The sequence below is a fragment of the Oryzias latipes genome, chromosome 18 (assembly GCF_002234675.1).
Source record: "Oryzias latipes chromosome 18, ASM223467v1".
NCBI lineage: Eukaryota > Metazoa > Chordata > Actinopteri > Beloniformes > Adrianichthyidae > Oryzias > Oryzias latipes.
The window spans coordinates 17,826,490-17,840,697 of NC_019876.2; the positions used below are offsets into that span (position 1 = coordinate 17,826,490).

Genomic DNA, 14,208 nt, shown 5'->3' on the forward strand with positions numbered 1-14,208 from the left:
AATACAATGCTTTAGTGTCACCCAAGTGTCACCTGATGTACATACAATCCACCCACCCCTCCCCAAAGACCCGCCTTTAAAAGAAAAAAGAACACAAAGCCTTAAAAGTGCAAATTGTTTAATCTCAGCAACATTTGACTTATATACAGTGAAATCGAACTCCTTACATCCTAAAATCACTTTTTTTATTTATCCCATTGCATTTGAACTTAAAACTTCTATTTTACTCCGTAACCGCCACACTACATTCAAAAGAATTTAAAGAATGATAAAAGGACACGCAGCTTGCTGAAATAAAAACACAATAAATCATTTTATCTGAGTTCGAATGGCACACCACAATTATGTTGTGTCAGTCTGCAACAAAATAACAATAATAATAATATTAATAAAGTCTCATCAACGATTGAGGTCATTTTGCGACTTTGCTGCCCTCTTTTAAACGCGAGGGGCGCCTCATCTTTCTGTTCTCACGCTGTGGAATCAGGCACCGAAGAGATTGTCTTTGAAAGTGTTTCTCTTTGAGTACATTCATTTTCTAGTCAGGATAATACCTATGTGTACTTAGAAAACATTAACTATCATTTGAACTACAACAACAGATCCCCCGAAAAGGTATTGCCAACTTGCAGACATGCATTTTACAATGTTCTAATAAAGCCATTGATGTGCTGATGCGTGCGATGAACCAATGTGTGTGTGTGTGTGTGTGTTTCCACAAGGAACTAGAACTTCTCAGGAATCTCCTCTAAAGGCACTTGATTAGGGGGGAATATTGTCCTTCCTATAATATTAGTGACCTCTCATTTCATCCGACTGGGTGCAGAAGTTTACCAGCGTGATTCACATTTACAATCACACTCCTTTGTCTCTTAGGACTAAAAACAAACAAACACTTGAATTCAAACAGTCGCAGTCATTCAAACAACTTTCCGTTGTAGGAGCTCAGCTCATCCAGCCTGACAGTAGCCTGGTCGGTATCTGGATGAGGAAGATCCTTCTGTGCAAACGTTGACCTTCTCTGTGCAGTCCAGCGTTAAGTGCACACCCAATCCACTTTGTTTTGTGTTTTCCCCCCGTGCTTGACACCAACACATGTAAGTCCTTAAGCAAGACGAAGGGAAAAGGGGAAGAAAAAACAGTCCAAGATTTGGCAGGAAATGGCGACAAAATGAAATCCAAAGCAATCAGAAAAGGAACAGACTTGCACAGAGAAGATGAGTGTCGGAGTGAGGCACTCCTGTGCTAAAGGTCGACTGGATGCGGAAGAAACCTAGCGAGCGGTGAGGAGGTCGTTTCAGGTGAGCATGGGCACGTCATCTTCGGAAGTGTTGTCCTCGGACAGCGGGATGAGCAGCACCTCATCGTCTAAGGAAGAGGAGGAGAAAGAAGGAGAGGCCGACAGAGGCATGGAGTTGGTGGAAGAAGAGGAAGTAGAAGAAGAAGAGGGGGAGGCTCTGAAAAGGGAAATACTGAGGCCTAGCGTCTGGAAGATGGAAGCTAAGGAAGGGCTGCTAGAAGGAACGGAAACCTGGGGAGTGCAGGGAGTGGTGTGAGGTGGAGCAGGGGGGGCGTATGGAGGGGGAGGCAGGAAGGCGGCATCCGTTGACGGCAGCTGCAGCAGAGGAGCTTCCTGCTGCTGCTCCGTCGTGGACAGCAGGCCGAGTTTCTGAGAAACGGGTGGGAGGGCTGCCTCCACCACCGAGGAGGAGCCTGTGGGAGTGGACTGGGCTGGTTGTTCACCAGGTGGAGCGGAGTTGGACTGCTGCGGGTTGGAGCTTTGGCTCTGACTCTGCCTGGAGGCCTGCCTGGGGATGAGACCCCACCTCCGCATCCGGCGGACGGCGCGGCGGACGAAGCGAGGCCTGCGACGGCGGTGGGGGGAGTTGGCGGCGTCCTGACGGAGGAGCTGAAGAATTCCCCTCAGAGAAAGAGTCGAAGTCTGACAAAAACAGACAGTTGAGGAAATAAGTGCAAAGACTAAACCCCTGAAATGAATTATAAAAATCTGAAATAACTCATTGATGGTCGGGTATTAGAAAAAAAAAAGAAAATGCTGTCACAGAAATCCGTCGTGCAACTTGGTACCGGACCGCAGACAGAAAAAAAAATGCATACGCTAACTTTGATTATTTCCGTTTAGTTTATTTTCTGATACTGACAGAATTTTTATTTTGGAAAACTGCCGGACTCTGTTCACTAAAAATCCGTCAGATGCTGGGTTGAGTTATCAGTGTAAAACGAAATGTTGCTTTTATTGAATTATGTACAAATCTGAAACAACTTTTACAAATCAACAACTTTGTTTTCATTGAATCTTTGTCATCTATAAAATAAAAAATCTACTGTTTTCAGATTTTTATTTATATTTAAATTTCTTTTAAACGCTTTTTAATTCAAATAATAGGTTAAAGCTTAAAAATATAAAATGCAACCTTTGATATTGTCTGACATTAAACCGGTCCGTGTAAAGTGCTGCTCTAGTGTATTAACTGAGTCCTTTTCTGAGGAAAAAACACCACATCTTTAGACTTACACAACTATGCAACAAATACAGATTCTAAACGAGCATTTTACACATTGACCATCATCTGAAAGTAACATGAAGTTCCCTAAGAGTTTACCCTGTAACACAAGAGCTTTAGATAAAGTGTTGATTTTCTTTCGACTACTCTTTCTCCTTAACCGTTTCTGAAATGAATGCAATTCCTGTGGATTCTGAAGCAGAGAAAAGCAGTAGTAATTTGTTGCACATTGATACAAAGCTGATATGAAAAGCCATTTTTCTCTGTGACAGGATCAGCTGATTAACGTTGATAGTCCAAACAGCTAAGATTGGTCAAAAAGTGTGTTATTTAGGTGTCGCCAGCAACTTCTCTGGTGTTTAAGTCACGCTCTGATCATCTTTTAATCTATTTTTTCAAAGCGTTCCCAGACGTCTTTAATTACGATGATGCCGTTTTTAGCCAAAGTCAAAAAATGTGTCGTTTTCCAGGACATAGTTTCTGCAGAGATTAGAAATTTGCCTCTGAGATGTGGGCAGGACTGTTGATGTGGAGCAACACCTTCATGTCCCTGTTGAAGGGCGGAGCAGGGAGCTTGTGGCCCGCCCAGCATATTTTCTACATAACAAATATGATCTTTTTGCAACAGCATTTTTGCATCTGCTTGTGATTCACAACAGTTTGAATAAAGAAAAACTCAAAAATGTAATTTTTAGCTTAATATTTTCATTATATGTCCTCCATAATCAGTTAAAATGGTTAAAAATACCAAAACCATAATTTTCATCTGCCTTTAAAGGGTTAACCCAAACAGGATAATAAAATCTATAAAACAAAAATTGCTACTTTTTATTTTATAAACCCTTTTCAGCTTAACTTCATTTTACTCCATGCATTTCTTACCTCATTGGGGTTTTCTGTGGGGAAATCCTCCACTGGCGGGATGACACCCTGGGCAATCAGCTGACCATAGGAGGGAGGAGCCTGCTGCTGGATCAACTGGGCTTCCTGGCGGCTTATTGGAGCAAACATGCTGCAACAACAAACACAGACGATTTGAAGAATGTTAATCTTTATAATAAACTTCATTAGTTATTTTACAGGATCGTCAAAAATCTGTTGTAGTGCATGAAAATTCATTTATCAGGTAAGGGGTTTCCAGAAGAGAAATGAATGTAAAAATATTTACTGCACAATTTGAATTCATTTGCTAAATTCACATAAAATAATTTTGTGCATAGAGATCACTATGAAAAGATTTAGTCCTTTAGTTTGTACAGACCAGGAAAGGAGGAAAATATTTGTAAGGAACTGCTGTCTCACTTTCAACACATTGATGCTAAAAACAGGATAACAACCTCACGACGACTCTCTATTAAGATAAATCAAAGAAACAACAACAAATCTGGACTTTTTCTTGCAAAAACAAATGGAAAAGGTGAACAAATACAAATTCAAACAGAGTTTTTGAAGACATCTGGTTTTTATGCCTGTTGGTGCAAATTTATAGGTCCTCCAAAAGTAAATAAAAATTTAAAAAAAGGTAAATGCCAAATCCTTTTTTTCTTTAAATAGATTATAGTTTGACAGCTTTTGATTTTTCTGTTTATTGTACTTTTTGCTGTGACTTTTCTTTATAATCAGTTAATTGACATAATCTCAGAAACAGTTAGATATGCTGATGCTGCACAAAAGTCAAAGCAATTTTGCCTTTTTTCTGTTGTTATACGTTGAAAGTAATTTATAAAACCTTAAATCAATCTAAACTTCAACCATGTTCAAATTTAACGGTAGTCATTTTCCAGCCACTAATCCTGGATTTTACTTATATTTTCTGCTGTTTTGTAATCATTGTTTAATAACTAGGATTTTAGACTTGAGTGGATGTACATGTGTTGATATTCCTTTTACTGTCAAGATTTTTCTTCACTATAAAAGTTGTCAAAATAAAGTATTTTTTTAAATACTAAAGGGATTTTTTTCTTCAAATTCCTTATATTCATCACTCTGAAGATAGCCAACAGGAAGCAGAGCGGGTCTCACCTGTACTCTCTGGTCCTGAGCGAGTACAGTTTGTAGGTGCAGCCCATGGCGATGACCAACAGCAGCCCGCAGACGAGGCTGCCCACCGTTGCTGCGGTGATGACCTTGCGGGGAAGCATGACGGTGCAGTTGAGCTCATCGGTGCCGTCCTTACAGTCCACCTGACCGTCACAGCGCCAGCTCTCAAACACGCACCTGCAATGGAACAATGAGCCGTCTGTGATAAAGGCATGCAGCAGCACAGGGGGAGGACTAAGGAGCCTGATGTTAAAGACCATTGCTGTCTTCAATAACCTTTTAAAGAGTTTGCAAGTGCAGTGAGTACAAGAGAACAAAACCTCCAAATACCCAAATAACTAACATTAAAAAACCTAAAAGAACTGAACAGCGCTGTATATTTCTACAATCTGATGTTCAGAACTCTTCTTCCTAAATGCAGGTAGACCTGCTCTTGGCAGTGATGATGCAGCTCCAGTTCTTTTCCTAATAAAGACAGTCACTACTATCACTGTGGCTCTTCATTAACAGCAACTTGACTTGTATTTTATTTACATAAAACGTGTTTACTGTTCCTGTTTTGGGAACAAGTTCCTCTTTGCTAGCTGCCAATTGAACGTCTGCGCATAGCGAGAAAGGAGCGGGAAGCCCAAGAGAGGAGAAAGCTGGAGGGGGAAAAAAAAAAAATCACAATTTTACCAAAGATAAATCTTTTTTCAATAAATTCCATTCATCGCCCGACCCCTTCTAACTGTGTTCTGTCGTTCATTGGAAGTTGATGTTTTCCATAAATGACACACGGAGAGGTGAAATCCGTAGCGTGGTATTAGAGATGTTTTAAGGTTGTAAAACTTCTCATTAGACACTTTATGGACTTTTTTTCAGACAGACATGAACATTTTCACTCTTTTCTCTCTTAAACTCTCAAAGCTTAACAGAAACATAAGTCCAGTGTTATAGAATGAAAAAAAGATTACGAGATGAAGGGTTTATGTAAATGTGGCAAACTGAAGACATTCTGTACAGGAGACACGAAACAGAGATTGACAAAATCAACAGCCAATCAGGACGCAGAAGACGGTGCGTGTGGAAAAAAAAAAAACATGTAAAATTACACTGAAAATAATCAGTGAAACAAGACTTAAAATTAGATTAAATTGGTTTCATCTATAGTTGCGTTGCACTGAAATGCATATATCCCGCCACCTACATAAAGATTTGCTTCCTAAACCCTCAAATGCGACCAGAAGCCCTGATTGGTCAGTGTGCATCCTTTCAATCAAAAGTAATCCTAATACTCCATGTTTAGGTCTTGTTTTATTCTGATACATAACATCTTATATATCCTGATCTTTTCCATACATAGAGAAGCTCAGAAAAAGTTAGAAGTGTTCTAAAATGTAATCTTTGCCGTTCATCCTCCACCTTGTCCAAAAGCATCCAATGGTTCTCAGCCTTGACACTGACCTGTCGCTGTCACAATGGAAGGTCCCTGGCTGGCACACAGTGCAGTCCTTCTCGTCGCTGAGGTCAGCGCAGTAAAGCTGGTAATTGCATCTCTCTGTCACCGGGTAGCACACCGGCCTGCCAGGGAAGTGGTTGGGCGCCACGGCTTTTTGTCCCACCATTCCGCAGGCAAACTGGTTGACGCCGCAGCCCCTGCACGCCTCCTCGTCCTTTCCGGTTTCGGGACAGTCCCATTTCCCGTCGCAGCGCTGCTCCTTTGAGTAGCATCCTCCCATCGATCCTCCACAGCGATATTCCGACGGCGGACAGTAGCTGCCCACGTGGAACGTGGCTTTGAAGCCTGTTCCCTCAGAGCCGGGGAAAGTTTCGTATGTCAGGGACATCAGGCCAGTGTGGGATTCCACCTGGACTGATTTGTAATTAGATGCACTGGTGATCTGTCAAAACGCAGAGAAAAAAACAAAACATTTTGCTCAATCAGAGGAAAGGAGGACAAAAAAAATGGAAAAGAAAAGCTTCAAGACACCCACATTTTTAATCACATCTCCTTTTCCTTCGCCTCTGTTGTAGATGGTCAGTCTATCGAAAGGCCCCAGCTCCAGCTGTCGCAGGTCTAACCTCAGGGCCCGAGAGTCCTGAGGATCCAAAGTCCAAACGCAGAAGATCCTGTTCCCTCGGGGGGCTGGAGAAGAGAAGGTCCCATAGAAGGTCTGGAAGAGACCTCCGCACGGCCACTCAACGGGAGTTGTGGAGATGAGCACCTCTGCTTTGGTCTGAGTCTGCTCCTGCCCCAGCTGGTTCTGCGTCCTCTCCAGCTGCCAGAAATCCTCATACACATATCCGGGAGTCGTTCTGACCAAGCTTTTGGTTTTCTCTGTGACCATCTGCTTCTCAGAGTCTTTATTTCCATCTGCTGTGGTCTGAATCTCTGGATAGTCCATGTTATCTTCACAGCCCTGCTCATCAGAACCAACGTTGTCATCGGGACAATCTATGCGCCCGTTACAGCGCAGGAAAAGTGGGATGCACTGACTCCCAGGACACTGGAAAGACGTCTTTGGGCAGTTTTCTGACTCTAGGTTTAAAAAGAAACATTATTTTAAAAGAAAAAAATTTGACAAAGATGTTTTTTAAAGACCCAAAACGTGCAGGTGAAAGTGAAGAGCAGCCCTTCATACCTCTGGAATAGCTCAAAATAAACTTTGACACCGGGTATTGGTGTGGAAAGAAATGGTGCACAACTGTGATATTTCCCCCCGGAAACCTGAGAGGCTCTGGCAATGTTTTCCCACAAAGAACCACCGGTTCACCACCAGCTGAGGATTCCAGGGAAACCCATTCGGTGTCACACTTCACGAAGAACCGAGAAAACCTGGAGGGAATAAATGTAAACACTAAAATAGTAAACAAACATAATCTCTTAGTAATAAGAAAAACTAACAAAAAACAAGGATACACTTGCATTTTACCATAATAAAATTTTTTTTTTAATTTTCTAAAAACCTTTAACCCTTTTTGCCTTAAAAAAAATCCTTCAGGCTTTAATGACCCACTCTGATTTAACTGGTTTTTGATGATTTTAACATGTTCTTACGGCATTTTTGTCATGATATATAAAGTTAAGCGCTAAATTGCATTTCTAAGTATTTCTTTATTCTAATCATTGTGAATCAGGAGCAGATGAACGAAGGTCGTTTATTTGTGTCATGGAAACCATGCGGCCACAGGCTTCCTGCTACGACTCATCGCTCCAATACTGCTTGCAATTTTTGTTGCACCGGTTATGTTAGGTTGGAGTTGTGAGGGGTGGAGAGCTAGAATGCGAGCATGTAAACAGAGAGCTCTCAATTATGGGTGTCAGGAAGAGCGAGCCGCAGTTGCCCCGCACCAACGATTCTGCCCTACTGAACTACTGCTGCTCTGCAGAAACTATGTCTGACAGAACAACATCGTTTTTTTATATTTTGGGTAAAAACGGCATAATCATAATTAAAAAGCACTGGGAATACTTTTACATTACATCGAAAGACGATCAGAGTGGGACTTTAAATGAAACATTTTTCTATTCAAACCTCCATTCTGCGTTCGTACCTGAAAACTATCGGTTCGTTCTCCGAACCCTTGATGACCCAACAGTCACAAATAGATCCAAAGCGGTAATACCAGGTGTGGTAAGAAGAACTCCGGATCTCTCCCATGTTACTGTCTAAGACCTGAGGGGAAGTTCCGCAGTGGGCTGACAGACACAAAGACAAGATATTAGCCCATTTTGAAGAAATGCCAATCATAAGAATTTTTATTGAAGTAAAAAATGCTTCATAATTGCAAAGCCGTGGACAATTGTTTCTACAAAAAAAATGTTTTTTTTCACTCACCAGAACAGAAAGCAGAGTCCAAATAGCTGTAAGCTGCCGAAAGAAATACAAAACCAAAATCCGTTAGGAAATCATTTCTCAACATTGCTGGAGTTAAAAAAAACCCCACAAAATTAGATAAAATATTGAACTCAAATAGATCCACAGTAAAGATAGGGCGTCTTACCTGTGATGGAGCAAACTAGGAGAGCGCATAGTTTATGGCTGACTGTCATTGTGATTACACTTCCCCTCTACAAAGTCTTTGAAAGCAGTTTTTTTTAAATAAAAAAACTTAAAAGGTTTTAAAAAGATTCAAATGTAATAAATGTCAGAGAAGTGCCATTGTAGATGATTTCAGGAAGACTTTGCCTAAAAAAGGAAGAAAAAAAACAGTTTTAGACCGAATGGCAATCGAAATTACAAAAGGAAATGTGACGTAAAAAACAAATAAAATCCTCAAAACTTTTTATGGCTATGAATTTAGTTTATTTCTAAGCTCAAAACTCACTAAAAATATTTGAGAGGGCAAAAAGCTGATTTTCTCAGACAGTTGGAATAAAAAATAAAAATGAAAAGTTAACTCTGTGCAGGCCTGTGTCTGGAAAGAAAAAACAAAATCATAAAATGTAGATTTTATTCTGAGTATTCAAAATATGAAACACTAAATAAATATTAGAGCTGTAGGAAAAACAATGATTCTCTAAAATAACTGATTTATTTTATTTTTTTACAAAACTGATATCAATTTCAGTTGCTGTTTAATTAATGTTTGATTAATTTTTTATACGTAATAGTTGTTCAGTGTCTTACTTTTGATTTGTATTTAAACCCCCACACATTAGTCGACAGTGCGGCAAAACCAAAACAATAAGATCTCATGATGACCATCTAGAGATTAGTCTCTCGGTTATTGCTGTTCCACAGCTCAATACAACTCAGATTTAAATGGAAAACATAGAAGATCACTGATAATCTCCCTCCATGTGGGGCTCCCCGCAAGATCTCATCCCATGGGGTCAAAATGATCACAAGAACAGTGAGCTAAAATCCCAGAACCACACGGAGGACCTAGTAAACGAACCGCAGAGAGCTGGGACCAAAGTAACAAAAGCTACCGTCAGTAACACACTACTACACCAATCAGGGACTCAGACTAGGGGATAATGTATAGATGGCGTCCCTTTTAATTCACTGAAATGCCAACAGTTTGTAAATTGAAGGTGGAAAAAAAGTTAATAATTGTGGTTTGTGCCCGGCTGGAATTATGATACAGTCTTTCCTGCATATTATCCTCACGTGATTTTTAATAGTCATTATAGTAGAACTAATGGCAATTCTTCTATTAGGAGATATTGTAGTTTTTGATGCAGCACTTAAGTCACTTTATAACTTCAAATGATTCACATGCTAATCAGGTTTTTCCAGTATAACCATCTTAACTTCATATTACAATTCTAAATACAGATAAAAACAGATCACTGTATATAAAAGGTTAAGAGCATTTTCTTTTTATGTCTTGCCATATAATTTCACTGCCTTAAAAGTTAATTATTAACAAAAGCAGTTTTTTGTTTTGGTGGCTTTTGTGGAACAAACCAAAATAACTTCCTATCTGCCTGAATATTTTACATTATACGCATTTACTGGTGACATATAATCCTGGGAAAAAAAACTATGAAAATTTGAATCAAATTTATCTAGAAAACAACGAAGTTTTATTAGAAAAGATAGTAAGTAGGTACTGCTATTAAAATAGAGGTTCTAGCAGTTCTTTTACAAGAATAAAAAGGCTGTTTAACGTCATTTTTCTACTAGGTTTTAGAGGAAACCGACATACACAGTGCTCTGTAGAGTACAATGGATCAAAAAGGTTATTTTTATCTTTGTTACGCACAACACAGCTACTTCCTTCCTTCTGTGGTCAATATTGACGACAGACAATAAAAGTCTCACAGAGTCACATAGTACATCTTTGGCTGTCAAACTCCGAATTTATCTGTTATGTCACGATGTAAAATATCACCACCTCGTTGACACAAATGCGTATACATCTTAAAATGCTGCCTTTAAACTCCGGCTACGTTGTAGTTTCGGTTTGAACAGACGGAGGAAGCGGCTAACTGCTAACTGTTAGCATCTCCTGGTCTTTTTCTACCGTTGTTCCCCCTTTTTTAAATCTACGACACACCACTAAAAGTCCTCTGACGACAACACCTTGGGGTTTAATACACGCACGTGTCACATTATGGGGATCAGAGTCGGAAATAAGAACGAGAAATGACTCAAAAAATTGGCGGAGGGCGAGTACGTTACCATTTCAGTCGGCCTCTCTTATTGACAAGTTCTGAGCTACTTCCGTGTAACGCGGCCGCTGACAGGAGGGGGCGGAGCTCATGCCGTACATTCACAAGCTTTTTTGACATTTAGAACAATTGTAGCAGCATATAGTAAATATTTGCATTAGTTATTTCTCTTTTGTTTTATTTAGTTGTGTATATCTAATTATCGAGAAACCCCTGACAAATGTGAACAATGCCATACTCCTTTTAACCGCCAGGTGTCACTGATGTTCAATAACAGTGGATTTAATTCATAAAAAATGTTGGCTCTTTCAAACAGGAGATACTTTCATTTAACCCTTCTGCTATCCTAGGCACTTTAACGTTGGGAGTGGTGTCATCTAGACCCACAAGATAGTAAGCTAAACCTTTTTCCTTCAATGATTTGTGATCTTCACTGGTGTCCATGGATAACATGAAATCTTTCCACCTTTATCCACCTTTGTCATGGTAGGGATGACAAGTCAATGTAAGGGTGGGGTCATAGGATATAGCACAAGGTTAAGGATTTAAAGACCATTTCTAATCTATTATTTATCCCAGGACTCATAAACATGACATCTGCGACTGTGAAAAGTGCTTAAGCACCAAAATAGAACTGAAATGACTTTAAAGTCCAAATTAACAATTGAATATACATCAAGGTAATACAAAGAAACAAGAAGAAAATAAAATTAAGCAAAAACGAATTTGATCACAGTTGTTTTAATTTCATTAATTCTATATATTCAAATTTTATGTCATATATTATACTAGGCCTGTTGTTAGATTATATATTTGATTTTGAAAAATTTGATAAAGAATTACACAGACCAACTCCAAATTATGATTAAATTTTATTAAATGAAAATGTAAAGGATTTCATTATTTAGGCCTTTTTGCCAACGGTTAGAATTTCATGGATATTTAGAAGTCATGGTACAGTATATGTTTGACATATAATAAAGTCAAGTCTAATCAAACATAGCTTATTTTGATAACTGGGTTTCATCTACTTTCATCCACTTAAATAAAAGAAAAATAATAAAAAAAATGTTAATAAGGAAAAAAACTATAAAAAACTAAAAAAATAAAAACTAAAAATAATAAAATGTTAATAAGGAAATAAAGCTGTCAAGCTCTCTAAGTGCGCTGCAATAAAACTAAAAAGTAGTATTTACCTGTAACTATTGAAACCCCTGCTTCAGTACTATGAAGTGATATATATGCAAAGACATTGCAAACCAAACGTATCAATATTTGATTTCAAAACTTTTTTTTCCCTTCAAAAAATATTTTTGCGTTTGCAACAAAAATGGTTTTCACACGCGTTGTGTCTCATCACTACCTCCCTATCTTTGATTTTGCATTCATAGTTTCAGTTTATTTCTTTCATCAGGTTTACATTTCTTGAGTGACTTTCAGAATGTGACTAGCCCTGCTTGCATACACACATTTTGAAGGGGGAAAAGACACTGACATTGCATGCTTATAAACATAGCAAAAATAAACACTCCATCCATCCATCCATCCATCGATTTATAAATTTTCTTAACCCACTGAATTCTTTTCTGGGGTCACTGGGTTGCTGGAGCCTATCCCAACTACTGTTGGGAAAAGTCATGGTAACCAGTCTGGCCACACACACACTCACATTCACAACTAAGAAAATCAAGCACTTTAGTTAAAGCTTGTCAGAGATTCCAATCAGAGATTAAAAAGTAAACATAATTGCTTTGTTCGTTTACACTTGAGGCCCTAAAGTTTTTTTTTTCTTTTTAAAAGAAAGAAAAAGTTTTTTTATTGAATAATGAAAGATTGCTCATCACTGCTTTCATTTCAAGTTATGTTTTCATTAAAGTATTAATTCACAACAACGGTTGTGTTAAGGTGCTTTACACAAATCAACAAACCAAGTTAAATGTATTCAACCAATTTAATCCAATTTGTTACAGTGATGTATGATCAGTTTGTCATTCCAATATGGCCATATATTTTAAGATATCTTTTTCTTAAGCCATATATGTCATCAACAGTTTAAATCTGACAGTTTTTTGTGGAATGATGCTGAATGGAGAAGAGAAAGACCTTTATCAGTAAGGGCGGCCATCTGTTGTGATGGATTGTGGGATATAAAAGAGAGAGGGTTAGACTAGGGTTCTGCAACCTGAAGCTCCAGAGCCACACACGACCCCATTTTTCCCTCTTTGGCTTTGAAGAAAAATGCCAACAATCTGAACAAATGGGTTTGTAGTTTAAATTAATGTGTTTTAGTTAATTAAGTTTCATTGATATTTTTTATTAGAACGAGCTTAAATACCATCTTCTGCTGCATAACAGTTGCTGTTCAAAGGCAAAGTTCTTAAAGTATATACTGTAGTTGCATCTATTGGATTTTACACCAGTGTTCTGTTAATCTTCAGAAGTAAAAGGAGAAAAAGGATGAAGGTGCACTAGTCATGGCAAGAAAAACGTAATGTTTGGCTTTCTGGAATTTCTAATTTAAGTAAATCTGCTGCAGTAGGAGAATCTGATTTGACACAGGATGTATTTTATTCTGAAAGGAACTTTTATGTGCTGCTGTCAAAAGTAAATGAAATTGTTAAGTGTAGAAAAATATAACAGTCATAATTTAACAATTATTATAAATATTTAAAAGCTTTTTTTTTGTTTTAAATAACTGAAAAAAATAAATGAACACAAAAAATAGATAAAAGGTATTTTTTCTAAACGGAGAGGTGGGACTTTGTAGTTATCGCTGGGTTTTGGTCAGTAAGAAACTGGATCAAATGGCTTTAAAGGTTTCTGACCTCTGAGTTGGACTAACACAAAAACATCAAAGCATCAGCTAGAAGACATACAGTACATACAGTTATAAATGCAACAATGGGAGACGAGGAAGAAGACTATCGGGTGATTTCAGTATCATAATTGTACCTCAAAATTATATTTGTGAAACAAAGAATGTGCACATGTGAATGTACAGTGTATTACGTGTTTGCATACATATATATTTGTGAATCAGAATGTGTACATTTGTAAAACAGTTGTGTGCATTTCCAAACTATGATACTGAACTGCCCTGAGAAAAAGAAACTCAAAACTAAAAAAAAAAGTTCAGATTTTGGAGATGAACTTTTTAGGCCAGTAGGACCAATGGGGGAACCTTAAAATGTGATGTGATTGTTTGTTCAACATTTGAAATATAACACAAATTCATAAAAAATATAATATAAAGCATCAATATTAACTATTCAAAACTCAAACACTCGATTAGGTAAGATAAGAAATAAACGTTCTTGATCCCAATCTGTATGCAGCAACAACCAATAGGAATTTACGAAATTTACAAGAAATGTTGACTTAAATGTATACAGATGTACATTTAGTGTGGTATTTTGCTGTCCTGTTGCATGAAAACTGTTCAGATCCAGACTGAACTTGCCTGGCAGATGTCCTGACGTTGCCGTGGAATCACGTGCGCACATCTGGAGGAGGACCCTGCGCAGAAAAAAAATCTTT

General features: G+C 38.3%; 1 protein-coding gene across 1 annotated transcript; it reads right to left on the reverse strand.

The window, feature by feature from the left end:
• Positions 1 to 101: 101 nt before the first annotated feature.
• lrp10 (LDL receptor related protein 10) lies at positions 102 to 10,772 on the reverse strand. The gene is made up of 10 exons (XM_004079911.4): positions 10,682 to 10,772; positions 8,553 to 8,737; positions 8,387 to 8,419; positions 8,103 to 8,247; positions 7,190 to 7,383; positions 6,542 to 7,086; positions 6,012 to 6,448; positions 4,548 to 4,742; positions 3,408 to 3,537; positions 102 to 1,942 (listed from the first exon to the last, which is right to left on the reverse strand). The coding sequence occupies exons 2-10, from the start codon at positions 8,599 to 8,601 to the stop codon at positions 1,298 to 1,300; spliced, it is 2,373 nt and encodes a 790-aa protein (XP_004079959.1). The 5' UTR covers positions 8,602 to 8,737; positions 10,682 to 10,772; the 3' UTR covers positions 102 to 1,297.
• Between the last annotated feature and the right edge of the window lie 3,436 nt (positions 10,773 to 14,208).

Bases quoted from the DNA above. Each gene is read 5' to 3' on its own strand.
- lrp10 (XM_004079911.4), bottom strand. From the start codon at position 8,601: ATGACAGTCAGCCATAAACTATGCGCTCTCCTAGTTTGCTCCATCACA. The intron at 8,420-8,552 runs GTAAGACGCCCT...TTCTTTCGGCAG, and splicing joins CCTAGTTTGCTCCATCACAG to CTTACAGCTATTTGGACTCT. The intron at 1,943-3,407 runs GTAAGAAATGCA...TGTTTTTGTCAG, and splicing joins CCACAGAAAACCCCAATGAG to ACTTCGACTCTTTCTCTGAG.